General features: G+C 46.7%; 1 protein-coding gene across 1 annotated transcript; it reads right to left on the reverse strand.

The window, feature by feature from the left end:
* Positions 1-4,018: 4,018 nt before the first annotated feature.
* On the reverse strand, positions 4,019-13,538 carry GALR2 (galanin receptor 2). The gene is made up of 2 exons (XM_090059870.1): positions 13,019-13,538; positions 4,019-8,360 (listed from the first exon to the last, which is right to left on the reverse strand). Exons 1-2 carry the CDS (start codon positions 13,366-13,368, stop codon positions 7,580-7,582), a joined length of 1,131 nt encoding a protein of 376 aa, XP_089915996.1. The 5' UTR covers positions 13,369-13,538; the 3' UTR covers positions 4,019-7,579.
* Between the last annotated feature and the right edge of the window lie 5,323 nt (positions 13,539-18,861).

An 18,861-nucleotide genomic window follows, 5' to 3' on the forward strand; every position in this document is an offset into this window, starting at 1 on the left:
GGTTGGAAGGGACCTGAGCAGATCGTCAAGTCCGACACCCTGCCACAGCAGGAAAGAGTACTGGGGTCAAACGACCCTGGCAAGGTCTTCATCTAGCCTTGTCTTAAAGACCCCCAGTCCCTCCAGAAGTTCCCTGACTAGGTCCTCACTCACCCTTGGCCTAGGGGCGCCTCCCCTGGGGCGTAAGGGGGTCCTGGTGTGGGGGCTGATCTGGTCCCTGCTCGGGAAAATGGAGGCAAAGAATGTACTATGATGTACTAACAATGTGATGGCACAATTTTTCCCCTATTAAAAAGACATTTTAAATAGTGACCCACTCAATGTGCAACCAATAAATCAGGGTGAGAAAAAGTGAGGTTATCTTATTGTCCAAGCATGGATCATAATGCAGACACACAGGGGAGCCAAATTAATTTTTCACTGGCAACCTCAATTTCTCCATATCCCAACTTCTGAGTGCTTGACTTTACAACTTTTAATTATGTTCTTTTAACACCCTAGCTTGGCATGTAATTATAGCTAGACCCAGAATAGCTGTTCTGGTGGTGAGCCCATGCTGTTCTTTCCAATCATCTGCAAAGATGTAGATGGAGAGCTTAAAAATACATGGATTTCATATTTTTCCCATTCCCTTTTACTGCCAATGCTTTCATCTCACTCTAATAAGTTGTTCCATATTAATACCTGGTCCTTATAAAGCATTTGTCAGCTGGGCGATCTCAAAGCATTGTAAAAAGGACCATCAGGGTCATTACCTCTGCTCTACATGTGGGGAAACTGAAGCTCTGAGGTGAAGTGACCTGCCCAGGCTCTCACAATAAGTTGCTGGCAGCATGGAGCAAAGCATCCAGACTGCCTGACTCCCAGCCTCCTTCCTTACCAACTGGACTAAGCCATGAAATGTAGTCTGCAGAGGTCATCCACTGGTGAGTTTATAAGAGTGGTCCCAGAGGAGGTGCATTTGTCACAGCCCCACCCGGAAAGCCTTAATTCAAGTCGTAACAGCCCAGGCTTCTCTCTCTGGAAGCCTCTGACTCAAGCCCCGGTGAGTCAACCAATGAAGTGTCCGTTCCCCGACTCCAGTGTAAGCTCCATTACAGAAGCTCAGCGGTGGACGTCTCGCACCTCCCTCCGTGTCCCTCCTGTGCAGTGCTGACGTTTGGAGGCATTCCAATTTGAGCCACTTTAACAAGACAGACTTCTATCAAGTCACTTGTTGGGTCAAACTATGGAGCTGCTAATGAGCAGTGTAGTCTGAGAGGAGACGGAAAGTGTTACTAACATGTAGACGACAGAGGAGTCTGGTATAGCCAGAGTGACCATTCAGCAAGGGAGATATCAGTGGTCTCCCTTATAGAAAGAAGATGCAGAAACAGACTTTTAACCAAAGGGCAAATGTAAAGGTGACATGATGGGAATTTGCTAGTAGGGAGGTTCCCAATGACGGAAACCACTTCCAGATCTTCATGTGCAATGACACTAGCTAGTGCCTTGTATTGTGATTGATTTGTCTGTCTGGATCCCTTTCTGATCCCTGATCATCTGAACTATCGAAGGGTCTAAAAGTTTTTGTGCTAAAGGTCTTAATTTTGATGGGGTGCTTTGTGGCTGTGGTGTGTAGGAAGGGCTGGAGTAGAGGTTCTTGCGGACTAGTTTAGACAAATTTTTTTTATGTGATGGCCTGAGCTGTCCAGGGGTTGGATGTGATGACCCAGCTGGTTTCTCCCAGTTCTCTGTTCCTACGAGTTTGGTATGGAAATACCCTTCTGCTGATTGACCCCTTAGCTGAGGAATGGTTAGTCTGGGGGAGAACCCTGGCTTCTCTTAGCATCCCTCATTGTCTTTTCTGTTTTGCCTTTGAGCTTTTGCGCGTGTGGCTAAGCTAATTCAACCACTCGTTCTTGAGACAAAAACAAATCCTGCTTCTAAACCTATGCAGTTTGGTAAGAGATCTAACCATCAGCCAACAGAGACTCCCTCAATTACAGGGATAGGGGAGAAAAGAGAAAGTATGAGAGGTAGAGTCAGATAATATAGGCTCTCTTTTTATGCTTATTAAGTATTTTCTCTGCTGGGAAAGGCTTGGCTCTAAGTCACAAATGCAGTGATAAATAATGGAACTGTTTATATAATCTATGTCTGTGACATGCTGTGGGCATGAGTAGACTAAATATAATTATTATTGATATGAGGCATTGGGAAATTGATGGTCCTCTTTATAGGGGTAGCTGGGTCTGGTTATAATAAGGCTTAATGGGGAAGATAAAATGTTTGACAGTCAAGAGCTTCTTGGAGTCTCAGGAGGAATCAAAGCAATGGGGACAGGAACAGGAGGATCTTGTTGTAAATAGAGCTGCTTTCTCCTGGGTGTTTAGAGTAGAGATGGCCTTGAACCCAAAATGCAGAGCTAAACATCCTGGCTGCTGGGATGTTTCAGATCCTGATTTGGGTTTGATCCTTGTGTCTTGGATCGTCAGTAGGGCCCAATTCTGAATTAACTATTCAAGACCTGATCCTTAGTCCATCGAACTCAACAGCTTGACTCCCAGGGAAGTTCTGCCTTAGTAAGGATCCCCTGGATATGGCAGCAAGGGAGAGCCCTGAAGAAAAATCTACGAATCTCTGTGACTCATGGTTCCTTTTGAATGATACCTGATTCCAGGTGACAGGCAAATGAACAAGTGTGTCTAGGTCTCGGCATCCTTGGGCATTTATAGATGCTGGGGGGGAGGGGGCACTTTAATTTGACCAGCTCTGAGGGCACCTATATACGTACATTGAGGCTGCTCTGATGTGCTGTAATTACAACACATTGGAGCAGACTCAGTTAATCAAGTCTGCTGGAGTGTGGTAATTACTGCACTTCAACAGACTCCAATGTCACGTGTATCAGCATCCCCGCGCTGAAAAATGGTGGCAGGGGCACTTTTAAAGTTTGTTCAACGAGCTTTAGTTAAAGTGCCCCCACTGCCGTTTTTCAGTGAGTGGAGGCTAATACACATGACATTCCAGGTGCTTTAATTAAAGCCGCTCTCAGAGCATTTTTCAGTGCCGGGACGCTGATGCATGTGACACTGGAGTCTGCTGGAACATGGCCATTACCATGCTCCAGCAGATTCAATTAATAGAGTAACTGTAATTGCAGAAAGTTGGCACAGCCTCGCTGCATGTGTATAAGCACCCTTAGCGATTATAACAACTTATGTCTACTGCCTACAAGTGTGTCAGTGCCTTTAAAAGGAAATCCACTCCCCAAAGTTTTTGTATAACCCATACAGTCAAACCCAGTCAGCTCAAGATCTGTGCTCAAATCTTTTGCATAAATGAAGGAGCAAGACATTTTGGTTTTCAGACTAAGAGTAGGTATTAGGGAAGGAATTCTACATGGCTTTCCTACATCTCATGCTCTGAAGCATGTTTTCACGAAGCCCTGTCAAGGTCAAAGCACCATCCATCTTGCAATGGTTTTCAAGCTGGGTACTCAACCAAAATCCACAGACTGGGTGCAGATGCAGGTCCTAAGGCCTTTTGTTCAAAGAGCACAAATACAAGTCCAGTTCAGGACTCATATATATAGATGCAACTCCTATTTACATCATGGCTGAAATCTGCCAACTGCATTCAAGGGCTGGTGGGGAACAACATATCATAGGGTAGATCTGCTCACTAGCTTCTCATGCAAGGTATTCTTTGCTACCCATAAGGTCATGCACAGACCCTGTTATACATACTAGCCCCACCCACTCCCTTGGGAGAAGACCACACTTACCAAGAGATGCCTGCTTTAGAGGCAAAGGGAGATAAGCCAACATTCCCCATAGCGTATAGAAGTATTTATCATCAACAGAACTAGTTTCTAACTTGGCTTGTATCCTTTAAGTCTGTTGGGAGGCCAGCTGGGACCCTCATGGAGGAAAAGAAATGTCAGTCTGCATTCACTTTACAAAAAGAAGGCAGGGTAGAACACAGCATATCACAAGGTAACAAGGAGATTGGGTATCATCAATATAAAGGTGATTCTTTATTGAGGCAGCTAGATGCGGACAGACCCTATGGTTCACCCTCCAGTTCCCATGCTATCTAATACAGTTTGTGCTGCCTAGTATCACAACGCAGTATCAGTCATATGCTGGACTAAGTATTCATGGAATACCTTGCTGGCTACGCTACATGGCTGAGTCTGTATTTGGCTAGGAGCTTCCCAAGGAACATTTAGTGGTGTAAAGAAATGGTGATTCAGTAGATATCTCTTCACAGTGAGTCAGTACTAAACCAGTACCCCATGTTGGGAACTAATCAATGTGCTTTTTCTGGGATTAAACATCATATTAAGGACAGACTGTTCAGGGCATGGTAATTTGCCTATGTAATTTGTCATTTCCTCTTCCAAGCTGTCTTCTGTAGGGCTCCCTTCATTCTAAAGATGGCCCTATTTCAAGGTTAGAGTTCAAGAGATCTCTCTGGACAACCTGCAAAGCATTCAGAAATGCATGGAAGTTAAAGTCAGTACTATATACATAGTATATGAAACAACAAAATATGGTAGTGAGTACAGGTATATACACTGTGTGAGAGTCTGTCTTGCTCTATTTCCACTGCAGAGAGAAACCCCATGCTCCCATATATGGATAGCCCACTAATCTCATCACAAACTATCACATCAGTAGTAGCATCTATCTAGTTCATGGCTCAAAATCAGTCTCTTGTTTCCCTTGGGCACCCTTCTTGCAGGGTCTGGCACTTAAGCCATCACTTTCAGGAAGGCTGACTGCATGCCTCGAGATCCAAACTGTGACCAGGCCAACCTTCACATCTCTTATATTCATGGAAATGATTAGTTGCTTCAGTCTGTGGGAAGCCCATAAAGCACAGACAGAACTTCACCTAAAATCTTACTGCAGGTAGCCAGGGTCATGGGAGCCAGGGTGTGTGCTACCCATATGTCCAAAGAGGTGCTCTGCAAACATCCATCTTTTTAATATTTTTTTAACATTTGCATTGTAATTGCCCCCCGGGACTCAGGGAGCCTCAAGATCCATTGTGCCTGGCTCTACAAACACACCTCAACACATGATCTTTGATCCCAGGAGCTTGCAGCCAAAAAAAAAAAAAAGTGTATTAAATACAGTCAAATATATATAATTTTAATGTTCATATATATACAATTATATGTTGTTTTATGGTGAACGCCAACTATTCCCTGCTACTTTTCTCTCTACCCATCATAAACCAGCAGGTTTCTTATAGACATCGTAGCAGAGGAGGAGGAAGGTAGGTGCTTTCCAGATCAGTCTGCTCAGGGACAGTGAAGGGTTGATTAATAGATGGCAGATGATAATACAAGAAATTTGATGAGTGGAACAGAGTGGAAAGGCAGAGTTTTACCACAGGAAGTTGTAGAGGCAGATAGTATAGACAGGCTCACAAAAGGACTGGACAAATTCATGGATGATAGATCCATTAGTAGTTATTAAATGGAAAAGTCATGGGTGTATCTCTGAACCAAGGATGGTGAATACTAAGGAGGGTATTACAGGGGACACATCACACCAGATATACCCTGTTCATATGCTCTCCTAAACCAGTGGTTTTCAACTTTTTGTCATTTGTGGACTCCTAAAAAAAAAACTTCAACTGGAGATGCACACCCCTTGGAATTACAAGTGTAGGTATTCACATACTTTTGATTGATCATAGTCATCTTTCGTGGACCCCCTATAGTCTGCAGACCCCCAAGTGTCCACAGCCCACAGATTGAAAACCAGTGCTCTAAAGCAGCCACTGCTGTCCCTGTCAGAGAGGGGACACAGAGCTAGATGGACTACTGATCTGACCCAGTATGACACGCATGTTCTTAGCTGTGAAAAGGCCCTTATGGTGAGGGGAAGTTGCAAGTAACTCACACATCAAAGGTAGCAGCTTAGACTCTTGCAGGACCAGTGCTTGGGGCTCAAAGAGTCATCACAGACAAGGGGCCTAATTGAGCCAAACACAGCCTAGAGTTTGGGACTGGTGTCTGCAGTGATCTAAGCACTGGCCACCCATTTCTCAGGAAATGACATGCACTCCAATGTACCGCATGGCTTGATGCATAATGGATTTATAACAAGCAGGCAAATTTGTTCAGTTGGGCCCTAACTAGCTGAACCAATGTCGTGTCAAAGGTCAAATTTGCCTTTGCTGGTGTAATACTACCCCTTTCCAAGCCTGCCTAGGTTCCAGTTGTTCTGGTTCATTCCCAAGTGGAGTGAAGACTACAGCACACTACATTTAGGCATGGGTCTCCTCCTCAGCAATGCCACTGAAAAAGGTTTGTGCCTCATCTCTCATGATGCTTTTTACACCTGAACAAAATGTGACCAAAGCGGTACAAAAGGCCGCCTTTCGCTCTTGTGTTGCATAAGCAGAAGTGACCACATGTGAAACCTGGCCGTCAAGACCTGGACTCAAAACGCTCAATTTGTGACACTGCAGCCAACACCATGGCAATGCACTGATGTCATATAAATGCAAGATAGTGACCTCAGTGAAGGAAAAACTTAACGAGCTGTGAAGAGAGTCTCTTAAATATGTAAGTGTCTAATGACAGCAAAGACAACCAAATAATTCAGTCATTTTCTTTCCGTCCAAGCTTTCTTTCTTCATCGAGTTGAATTCAGAGCAAAGCCTCCTAGCAGCAGCAGTGGGATGATTGGTCCACTGAACATGGACTCTGTGCATGTGCCTTGCACACAGCCTCTGTCCTGTAATTGGTAATTAGAAGCTCAGCCCAGAGTTACTGTTCTACATATCTATCAAGAAAGCAGGCCAAGAGCAGCAAGACCACCTTAAATCCCAGTAACAAAAAATGTTAGTTAAAGTGGGAAGGTTTTCAACAGATCTTGTTCTTTTCCTCTTGCTTTATCTGTGTGACTTCTGGGTCACTCTTCACTGCCTTTCTTTAGATGCTTCTCTATGACAATATTAAGATCCTTGTCAGCAAGCAGCCCTCTCCCCCCAAAACTTTTGGCCATTATTTCCAAAAGGCTTTTACCAATCCAGTAATGAGCTGGAAGGAGATCTCTATCTGAGAAGGTCAGAGCAAGCTCTAGAAATTATTCTAGTCCTATGGCAGGTGAACTAAGACATGACTCCCATAAACCCTTTCCCTGCACTGAAAAAGCAAAATTATTTCTGACCTTTAAAATCCTTGAAGGAAATCAAATCATTCGCGTCTTACTGGGAGGGTTAAAATAGAAAATAAAAAACAGCCCACTCACTGCCCATTAGAACAAGGCAGGAGATAATATGCTATTGTGCATGAAAATTGGTTTGGGGAAAGTAGACTTTGATTGCTGGAGCCACGTGATCTTGATGAGACATCCATAAAACCATATTCTCTGTATAAGTCTTGGCCATTCTCTTGCCTGAGAGGCTAGAAACCAGCATCACTCTAAGAGTGAAATACCTGCTTGAGCATTTTAATGAAAAATGGGGAGAGCCATATGAGGTCTATTTAAGCTGAAAGTCCTGTACAGGTCCCCATGAAACTGTCTTGGACTCAGAAGATCTTTCAAAGTCTGAAAGAAACAAAATTCCATTAGGTGACATTGAAGGTGATGAAGGAGGTGGCTGTTTTCTGTGGACGTCCAACCAGTTCTGCCTCCCCCCATGATTGGGCTGGGAGCTGGCAGCAGGTGGAGGACCTGGCATGTGGAGGCTCGCTGATGTGTGTTACTTCTGTCAGATCTGCCTCTAAGGTGCTGACCATGTTGGTCACTTGAGCTACATGCACCTTGTTGGCCACCTTCTTGTGCAAGAGGCAGATGAAGATCTTCTTGAAGCCCTTGCGGAAGTGTTTGGAGACCAGGGCATAGACGATGGGGTTAACACAGGAGTTGGCATAAGAGATCAGGTGCGAAAGGATCCTAAGAACATAGGTGTTATGGTTGAGAGGGAAGTAACCGAACCAGACGCACAGGATGACCAGGTGATGGGGCAGCCAGCAGAGGCAGAAGAGGACAGCTACAATGATGATCATCCTTGTGACCTTGCGCTTAGCCTTCTTGGACTCAGACATGTTTTCAATGGGGTCCACAGATGTCCAGAGGTAACGGATGGTCCTCACGTAGGTGAGGCTCAGGATCAGCACTGGAATAACATAGCTGAAGATGAATGTGCAGAGATCCATGATCTTGCGTTGGGAGATTTTCCAAATGGGATGGCAGACAGTGAGGTTGGCTGTCTGGAACTCCTCATAGTAACTGAGGTAGGGACCAGAGAAAATAAAGGAAAGACCCCAGATGAGGCAAATGGCAGTGAGACCATTCCTAGGGGTCCTTAGTTCTCTGGAGTGCAGAGGGTATCTTATAGCCAAATACCTAGAAGGGAAAGAGAGAGAGAGAAACAAAACTATGGTTCTGTTTACATCAGAGAGAACTTTGCAAAGCCTGAGGAGCTGGGGAGAGCACAAGGAAAAACGGCTGAAATGCTCAACTTCACCCTCCTAGTACAATTTCCAATTCAGCCTCATTCTGTTTTTGACAGCAAAATATAGGTGTGATGGGACCATGTAGCAGTATACCTAAACTAGCTTCACCTAGCTAGCATGGGTAACAATAACAGCAAGAGTGAAGGACAGTAGCCTGATCTAGCAACTGGAGTACATGCCATCCCTATGCTAGATTAGGCCTGACCTCACACATGGGATCCGGCCCATGGACCTGCAGAGCCAGAAGGCTGAGCACCAGTGGTTCAACTTATTAAAATTTGATGAACACCCCTTGGCATAAATACCAGCCAGGCACAATGTCTCCAAACTGAAGAACATCCTAACTTGTCACAGGTAAAACAGTGGCATGAGGGAACTGCCAGTGCCCTGCCACTGCAGGGATAGGAAGTAGTTTGAAATTTAGTTGACAGAGGCAAGGAACAGGGCCACTCACCTGCCATACAAGGGAAGGCAAAACCCCACAGCCCATGCCAGTACGGCTGTGGGGTAAAATTCCCTCCTGATCCCAAATGTGATGATCAGTCTGGCCCTAAGCAAAGGAGCAAGACCCTCTAACGAAGAACATTTGGGTGGTTCACTCCCACTAGAAGTATCAGCACTCCCCAGTCAAAATCCCCCACCTTGGCTGCAGCCAATACCCAATGCTTCTGAGGAAGGTGAGCAAATATAATTACCCTGCTCCAATGCAAGCCTGGAATTGCAGCAGGTCATGCAACAAGATCTGATGACAGAGAAGTGCCTTAAAAATGAAAAGAAATGGTGCCTCTTTGAAATAGTGGTCCATCTTTTCATGGAGGGTATGTGATGCCAGCTCCATTATGGGGACTGCTCACTGTGGGTGGGTGTGATTCAGTGTATTTAAGCATTAAAATGCATCGGTGAGGAGGCTGTTGTTTAGAGGTGATGAATTAGTGAGAGAGAGGAGATGAGAAGCACAAGATGTGCTTGCTTTGATCTTGCGCACTGGTCCCATTGCTTTTTTTCCCCATAATGGGAGACAACGGGAACACACTGAACATGTAAAGGTCTAAATTATCGCTCTGCCATCTCCTGTCTGTAGATCACACTCCTACAGCCCAGATTTTTGTCTCACTTATTTTACAATAGCTTTGCATGCACGTAGCTCTACTGCTTTCCACAGACTTGCTCCTGATCTTGCTCCGGTGTCAGGGAAGAACTGGGCCTTGGATCAGCTTTAATTATACACCCCCATCTCAGGTTCCTTCCATAACAAGTGCATGCTAGACACTAAACTGCACAATAACACCAGTTAAAATCTTGCTTTCTTAAGGGTAAAGTAAAGCCAATTTTCTATCTAGTTTCTCTTCTAAAATTGCTTTTGTGGGACAGGGTGTTACACAAAGGAGTTTGGGGTTCTTTTTCACCTGGTTCTTAAGACCCAAAGATCTCTCCAGTTTCAAGTACCCTGAGCTCCAGGAATAAAAAAATGCAATAGAATAGCTTCAAGAATCACTTTTCTTTCTTGCTGCAAATGAATTACTTCCCAGCCACTGGAAGGATGAACTGGTGGCCAAGATCAGCAGCAGGCAAAGTGAGATTGTAAAAGTCAGAAGCTGCAGGTTGCCTTCATTAGAGATGGCTCCACCTGCAAAGGTTGCTGGCATGTAAGATGATTTTAATGGAAAAGCAATCTTAGATCTGCTGTACCCAGTGGCCCTGGCCCCAATTGGAATAGTCACTGTATTGTTCCCCTTATCATTAGTATATATGATTATATTATTATTGTTGCTATTGCTATTATTAGCTTGGCATGTTGGAGAGAGAGCCTTTCAGGTAACACAATTACAGGGCATTGGATTGGAAGGAGAAACAGTCTACTAAAATGAATTTTCTTGTTCTTTAAATGATGTGCTTGTTTTGCAGCGTATCAAAATACAAATCATCTTTCTCTAGTAGTTTCTTAACTCATCCAGGAGCTACAGCTTATCTTACCGCATCTGCTTCTGAACCTCTTATGACAGGATCACTTAACAGTAAGTAAATAGCTTTGTTTCTCTCTAGTTTCTAATAACCTGACCAACACAGTTCTCAAATGCTGGTGAAAACAATCCGAAGACAGGTTTTAACCCCATTATATCAATATACATCTACAGGACTAGTTAGAACCAAACAGCTTCACTCCAGATGTATGTACCAGAATGTAGCCTCAGTTTCTTTTAAGATGCTTCGCCCGCCTCCTGTATTTTCCATTAGCTCGGCAGTCCTTACAGCAATTCCCAAAACTGATGAGCTTCTGATCATTTGGGGCCAGATTGCAAACCTCTTTCTTATGCTAGTCAGCAGTGGCCAGCATATATACATAATCCCATAAGTAACTGCACATCAGTAGAAACAAGGGATTTGCAGACTAGTCCTACGGAGTTCCTTTGCTGTCGGCTTTACAGCTGCCAGCTCAGCTGATGTTTTTCATTCTGATGATCTGAATAAATTCTGCCACAAGACCTGAGGCATCCACAGAACTCTGCTCCTCCATTTAAATCCTTCACTTTAATGAACACTCTCATGTACTAAGGTCCCATTTGCTTTTCATGAGTGATCCTGCCTTTTTCAGCCCTGCTTTCATTGGATTTGTACCTGATCCAGATCTCCTCTCTTTGGTTTCTAACGCAGTTTGACCTGTATGCTTCACATCCTTATGCATCTGACTTTAGTCTGGTGCATTCAATGCTATGGAAATGCCAAACTGTGTAACTATTGGTAAATGATATTTCACTGAAAGAAGTCTGTTCTTTACTTAAACCCCTGAAAAGACAAGCCAATTGTAGTTGAATGAGTCAGTAGGTGTAGAGGTAATGATTTTAGATTTCAGCTCTAGGCTGCGTTAAAACAACTGCCAGGTCCTAACTTGGATTTTAACTTCTAGCTCAGTTGGTTAGCGCATAGTGCTAATAACATCAGGATTGCAGGTTCTGTCCTGGATTGGGCTACATGATCTCTTGAGGTCCCTTTCAGCCTTTCTTCTCTGTGAGAATTTGCTTTAACTTGGGCTAAGTCTATTTGTAGTCTTATTTGTAGTGCAGACATACCCTGAGGGCTTGTCTCCAGGGAAGTTACTGTGTAATAAGCTAAGGTGTGAACTTACGGCACACTGGATACTCTGGACTAATTCCCAGTGAGGACTCAGGGGGCATATCTACATGAGCAATTCATGTGCCTGAATAAATTCCAGCACAGTTTGTGCCAGAGTCAGATGCTCCCGGATGCAGCGTCTTCATGTGCTCCTGGGAGCGGCTGACCCGGAGCAGGTAGCCTGGGGCCAGCCCTGGGCTCCAGGTGGCAGTCAGTGGCATCAGGGCTGTCTGGGGCACGAGGGTGCTACAGTGCAGAGCTAGCTGGCAGGCAGCCCCAACACTGAAGCACTCTCGTGCCCTAGGCAGCCCTGGTCACAGTCAACAAGTGTGTTTCAGCACACGTAAGTACTTTGCAGCAGTACAGTATACTTCTCCTGGGCAGGACTATCCCACAGCAGAATTCATTTACTGCCCCCTAATAAGAGTGCATATGTAAACTGTGACGCTTTACTGTGGAGTTAATTGTGCAACTCCACAGTACAGTGCATGTGTCGATCATGATGCACCCAGCGAGCACTAAGGAGGAAAGAGCTTACTCCACATTCAAAAGCACTCTACCAATCTCCATGCAGAGCCTGTGCAGAAATGTCAGTGCATTGTCTATCTGTGCCCCAGCTGTGGTGCAAATCCTAAATGCTGATGTACCAGCGTAGAGCTGGATTCCTAGGTTTCTCCTGCAGCTAATCTCTGTGCTGGAAAGAAGCTACATGAATTCCACTTAAACCACAGCTGAAGTCCCTGTCCCACCCCCTTTCCCCTGCCCGACTAAAGAGATACCGGGGAAGTTTCTCTTTAGGTTCTCCCCTCCTTACACTTGTTTTACTCTAGCTCCTCTCCTCTCAATCAAGTCACTCCCGATTTACAGTGAGAGGAGAGATTGGTCCTGGGAGAAGAGAATCAGGTCCAGCAAGTGGCCTGAGAATTGAGCCCTGGCTCCGAGCTCCCCTCTGCAAAGCTGGCCACTTCCCAGCAAGCGTTCCTGGTTTTCTCCGTCCCACTCCTAGGCATGAGCCCGGCCCAAGTTCCTCTGCTCCTTTCCAGGGGCGACCGGGTCCTTCACCGCCGTCCTTCCCCTGCCGAGGGGTCTGCCCTGCGGCGCTCAGCTGGACGAAGCTCAGCAGAGGAGTCCTGTTGCCTCTGGACTGCTGCTTCCCACGTGTAACGGGCAGATCTGAGCTTGCAGCTCTCCAGGCGCAGCCTGAGCCTCCGGGCAGAGGACCCCTTCGCCCTGCCAAGAGCCCGGGTGAGCCAGCTGGGTGTGTGTGAGGGGGGTCCCGCGTCCCACCCCCCGCACCGCACCGCTGTCTCCGCCGGGGGGCTAGCGTCCTCCCAGCTCCTGCTCCGGCTGGGGCAGAGACCCCGGAAAAGTTGCAGGGAGCGACCCGCGAGTCCCGCAGAGGCCGGGCCAAGCCGTCCCTCCCCTGCCTCCTCTCACCTGTCCAGGGACACGGTGGCCAGCGTGAAGCTGCTGGCGTACATGGTCAGGTAGATGAAGAAGTGCACGGCTTTGCAGAGGAAGGGCCCGAAGACCCAGCCCTCCAGGGTGTAGATGGTGGCTTGGAAGGGCACGCAGAAGACGATGAAGCACAGGTCGGCCACGCCCAGGTTGAGGATGAAGAGGTTGGTGGTGTTGTGCACCTGCCCGTTGCGGAGCAGCACGGCCAGCACCAGCGCGTTGCCCACCGTGCCCACCAGGAAGATGAGCGAGTAGACGAGCGGGAGCAGCACGGCCTCGGGCTGCCAGCCCGCCTCGCCGCCCCCCGACGTGTTCAGCGAGCCGTTCATGGCCGCCGCGCTGCCCGCGCACTTGCACCCGGGCCGGCGAGCGCCGCACCGAGCCGCGGGACGCGGGACGCGGGACGCGGGCGGGCGCGGCCAAACTTCCCCGCCCGCTCCGCCCGCCCGCCGCTGCGAGTGCCGGGAAGCGGGGGCCCCAGACTGCACCCATAGGTCCAGCCCGGCCTCTTGTTTCCAGGGAGATAAGTGCCTAAACCCAAATTAACGGTGGCCATAGAAACCCAGCCCCTCCCTCCCCCCCCAGCGGAGTCCCGCTCGTTTTCACCCACCGCCTTGTCAGTCCGCTCCGGGCGGAGGAGGAGGGTGAGCGGCCGGCTGCCTCCTTAATCCTCCCCACCGCAAAATAAAACAAACACCACGGCTTTGCGGAGGGAAAGCTGCCCACGGGGAGTTTGCTCCGCGCCTCTGCGAAGGTCTGGGCGGACGAGACGCCGAGGGCGGGATGGCGGGAGCGGGGCCGCTACGCCGCGATCGCTTCTGCTCCAGCCCTTCCCCTTCCAAGTCGGTGCGGGGGTTTATAGGAGCCAACCGCGGGGTTTGCAAAGAGCCTTCAGGAAAATACCAGCGGTTGAATAGGCTCCGGGCAGCTTTCCTATTGTTTGTAGTTTGTATTAGTGCTTTAATTGCATGATTCCTCTTATCAGATATACTCTGTCCGTGTAGCTTCTCCAGGTCCCCTTAAGGTTTCCATCCCGGTGGTTGGGACTGAATACAACGCGGGACCAGACAACTCTAGATTAGGCTTTCTCCCTTGCCAGAGAGTGCTCCGCTTTGTCATCTGGGCAGTAAGAGGGAAAAAATCTGGCAGGGCCATTCGTGGTGGGAACAAATCCTAAACACCTTTCTTCTTCCAGGCAGCTGTAAAACTGCATTCCTCCCCTCCTCCTCCTGTGCAGTTCCAACTTATTTTGCTGAGATTGTCACATGAAATCAGTTCTCCAAGTGCATTTCATCCAGGGGATAGTCTCTCTGCTCTGGTTTGAAAGTAGTGACTGGTAATAATAATGAATAGAATTATTTGTATTTCCCGTTTCACGTCCATGGATCTCAAAAGAATGTGTGGACAGCAATGCATTAAGCCTCACGACAGCCCTGACGGGAAAATCCGAGGCATGGAGAAGGGAAGTGACTTCAATAAAAACCCCACAGCAAGCCAAAGCATCTAGCTGAGGCTGGAACTCTGCACTCCCCCCCGGCAGACACATACTTTCATCTCTAGCCACTGAGCCTGCCATTCAGAGAGCAAATGCACAAGAATGGCTCCAATTTTGCTCATCGCCCTACAGAAAAAGAAAGAGTCAATATATTGAATAAAATAGTTACTGTGAGTAAAACACTCAGCTCTTGATTTTGAGAAATAGGCTGCAATGAGCTCTCATAGCGAGTGTTTCCAATTGAAAAGCAGGGAATAAAAAATGGAGTGATGCTGTAACTGTGATGGTCCTGGAAACACGCAGGAGGCAAGGACTTTTCTGGGTGATATTTTAACAGCCCTGGGAGTAGAGTTCAATCACAGAAACAGCCTGGCAGTAAGTAACTGCCTGAGTTTCTGGTTCAGCAATGCAAATCTGTCATTTTATTAAAAACAACAGAAAAGAGTTAAGAGATTTGATTATGATTTAAGGGATCCCTTCCTAGGTCAGCTGCAATTTTTCTGTATGGTCTTGGGAAAGTCATTCACACTCTCTGTGCCTCGTTTCCCCATGAGTAAAATGGGAATACGAAAACTGCCTTGTCTGTCTCATGTGAAGATTGTAAGCGCTTTGGGGCACACTCTGTTCCTTACTAGGTATATACATAGTGCCTGGCATCACTGCGCCCTAATCTTGGCTGGCGCTTCTCTACTTTACTGTTAGAGAACCCTTTCCATTATAAAAACTTTTGCTAGACAATGATTCTCTTTTTTTATTGATTTTTGGTTCTCCTTATATTCCTGCTTTATGCTACTGGTAAAGACAGGATGGCACCACAGAGACCATCTTGTGCAGATAGGTATAATCTTTTGTAGGCAACAGCCTACTTTATTAGATGCTATGACAAGTCTGTTCACAGCATCTGACAGAGTAGGCTGTTGCCTTCAAAAGCTTGTGCTTTTTTAACTTATCCAGCTGAGTTAATAAAAATTTAACATTTAAAGATCTGTCCTATCTCCTAAGATGTATATAAAGACAGGTATTTATCTTTGACCAGAAGTCCTCCCGTAACCTAACAGGACACAAGTCTTGTGTTCTTAGCTTATACCTTTCTGAAAGAGGTGGTCTCCTGTCCTGTCTGGCTGCAAACTAAAATGCCTCTGTCTGTCTCTCACTCTCTTTCACTCTCTTTAATCTTCCCCTATGCTGTCGTAACTGTAAACTGATTTTTAGGCATGGCTTCACCTTGTCATTTGCAGCTCTACATGCACAGCACAAGATCTTTGTGAATTAAGGATTGGTGTCATGGTCCTGAAAATTGAAGCCTTTCCTTCTGTTAGACCCTGGCTTCTGGCAGGAGCATGCCTCAGTGCAAGATAATTTTGCAGTCTCCTTCCCCGCTTAGTGTTAGGCCTGGGAAAAGGATGCTGAGCTGCATGGTGTAAAGACTTATCCACTGAATTGAAACCACAAGAACTATTTTGCTTAGAGTGATCTAAACCCTCAGGTGGCACATCTTTTGGGCACTGCTAACTATGTGGGGTTGAAGATGGCCATCTCAAGGTGCCAGACCTGATGGCCTCAATTCACTGCTTTTCTTCACCTTCTGTCACCAGTAGACAAATCAGGTCCTGTATATCATTAGCAACCTCCTGCATTTTCCAGTGTCTCTCTCCTGCCACCCTACCACACCCCATACATATCCAGTGCAATGTTGCAGTCTCATCACATCCTTTCTTTCAACTCCCAGAAGCACAAGACAATGAAAAAGATACAGGTTTGCAGATGGAATCTGTGCAATGAGCCAGCTGTTGACAGTTTTATCCCTCAGACTTAAACAAAATCCAGAGCTGCTTTGGAAGAGGTTCAAAGCCCCTGGCAAATACAAGTGCTCTATGTAATGATGAGGAAGATGGCATGGTAGCAATGTGCTTGAGCTAAATTCCATTAATTCTTCATCAATAGAATGTACTCCCTTGACCAAAGAGGCTCATGCTGTGCATATCAAATTTGCAATTCAGCTGCCTTATTGGGAAATATGTGATTGAAAGAATCAGTCATTTGTAACAGGGAGGTAGGATTTTTTAATTCCCTAATTCCAGTGAATTAATGAATTACCACCTATCTGCTTGAAATGAATATATATATATATTAAATTTGATCAAGAAATCTAATTTACTATTGTGAAACTGTGAAGAGCAGATGGAAACATGCTGAATACTAAAAAGATTTAAATCACTTAAAATGAGCTGATGTAACTTTGAGTTCCACAGACTTGTGTCCACAAGAGGGCACAAGACCTTCTGCAGGATAGGAGAATCAAAAGAATCTAGTGGTAATTATGCTCTCTAGTAGAGTTAACCGCCAAGTTGATAAACTGCTGATCTCTTTGGTTTATTACAACAGCAACCTGTGCAAATGTCCTTTTGGGCCATAAATGGGCAAATTAGAACCCTATTAGCTGCAGATTACAGTATCTGCTGATTTGATTAGAGCTGGAACAAGAGCCACAAGCAGTTTTATTCTCATTCATTGCTGTTGATAAACTAAGAATAAATTACATTAATTTCTCAATATGTATATTGCAGTATTGCCAGAATACTTCAGAGATGACAGGGTTCCTTTGTGCAAGATACTATGCAAATCACGCAACAATGTTGTTAAAATTGCCTAAATCAGGGGTTCTCAAACTTTGTGATATCATGACCTCGTAAAATAATATATACATTTACACAACACCCTCCCCCCCATGATTAAAGCTGTTGATTTCATTAGGAGTATGTAGGAGAAATGAAAGGCAATGAAATTTGGTGCTGGGCAGCGCACAGATCCCGCGTGCCCCAGACAGGCTGCTCTTCAGCAAGGAGTGGGTTGTGAGCAGACAGATGCAAAGCCGCAGCATGGAGTGATGGCACCCTTAGGCACGTGCCAATGACGCCCCCTTCGTGTCAGCGCTGCATCCCTCCCCAACATGCCCCCCGCCACACCCCTTCCCAACATGACCCCCTTTTAAGTTGCTCATGACCCCCCGTGGGGTTGCAACCCACATTTTGAGAACCCCTGGCCTAAATATTTCTATTCTAAGTTTATTGTACTCAGTTGTGCATAAGTAGCTAAAAATGTCACTTTTCCATCTGTGATTTTTCCAGGAATGAACTCTATTGTATTAATTTATATTTAATTTTTAATTGTCATTAAAAGGTTCCTATTTATTTAAATTTTTAAAACATGGAGCCAAGTTGGAGTAAGGGGGTTTTCTTTGCATTTGAGAAGAGGTAGAGAGAGAGAGAGAGAATCTTGCTACATTTTTTAAGACACTGTAGCAGAAGCTAGAAAATAGATGTTTGGCTGGAAAACAGCCCTTGGTTTTTGAATATTTGGAGAAAAGTGGGCTTGAATCTCCAGTTAGGAACATATGAAATGTGTGTTTTCTGCCCTGCTGCACTGTACATACTGTAAGGCCATAACCCCATAAGTACATGCACGAAGGGGAACTATTACCATGTGAGTGACCCCAGGGCAGGTTCTGTGATCTACCCGCGTGCACACACACACTCAGAGAATCTGAACGGCATAGTGCATTAGACTACATACACATGCTTTCTAAGGCAGGGGTTTTCAACTATTTTTAACCAGTGCACCCCTTCCATCTCAAAGTTTCAGCTTTGAGTGGGGAGTGGGGCTGGGGCACAGCCGGGGCAGGACATGGGACGGAGCCACGAGTGGCTCGTCTGGGGGTCGCGGGGAGAGGGGAGCAGCTCCTACCACTGCATGCACCCCAGGAGGGCATGGGGGGCATGTGTCCCCAAATTTGCACACGGGGCGAGGCTGGGCTGCCGCTGCAGGGAGGGGAGGTGGATCAAGCCCCTAGCGATGGGGGAGGGTGTGGAGCTAGGGCAGGGGCTGCCCAGCTGGGGCAGGGCATGGGACTGAGCCGCACTGGATAGGCATAGGGGAGCATGTGCCCCCAGATCTGTACATGGGGCACAGGCAGGGCTACAGGGGGGTGGCTTCAGCCACTCCAGAATTCACTGTAGCCCATCCCAACTCCCCCTCCCAGTGCTGTTACCACCCCCCACCCTGAGTGCTACTCGGCCCAGCCCCCCTCCAGGAAGAGCCCAGCACCACCACAGCTTCATCCCACCCCACCCCGCATACAGGGCAGGTCTGGGGGCATGTGCCCCTCATGCCCTCCCAGGGTGCGCATAGCAGCGGGAGCCACCCCCCCCTCCATGCAGCTCAGTGCCACGTCAGCCCAGGCTGAGCAGCCCTTGCCCCTGCCCCAGCCCCACTCCCTCCCCAACTCCCCATCCCCCACAACAGACTTACCAGCCAGACCTGGCTGCTC

This window comes from Crocodylus siamensis, chromosome 8, assembly GCF_052110815.1.
Source record: "Crocodylus siamensis isolate JL-2025a chromosome 8, ASM5211081v1, whole genome shotgun sequence".
Lineage (NCBI taxonomy): Eukaryota > Metazoa > Chordata > Crocodylia > Crocodylidae > Crocodylus > Crocodylus siamensis.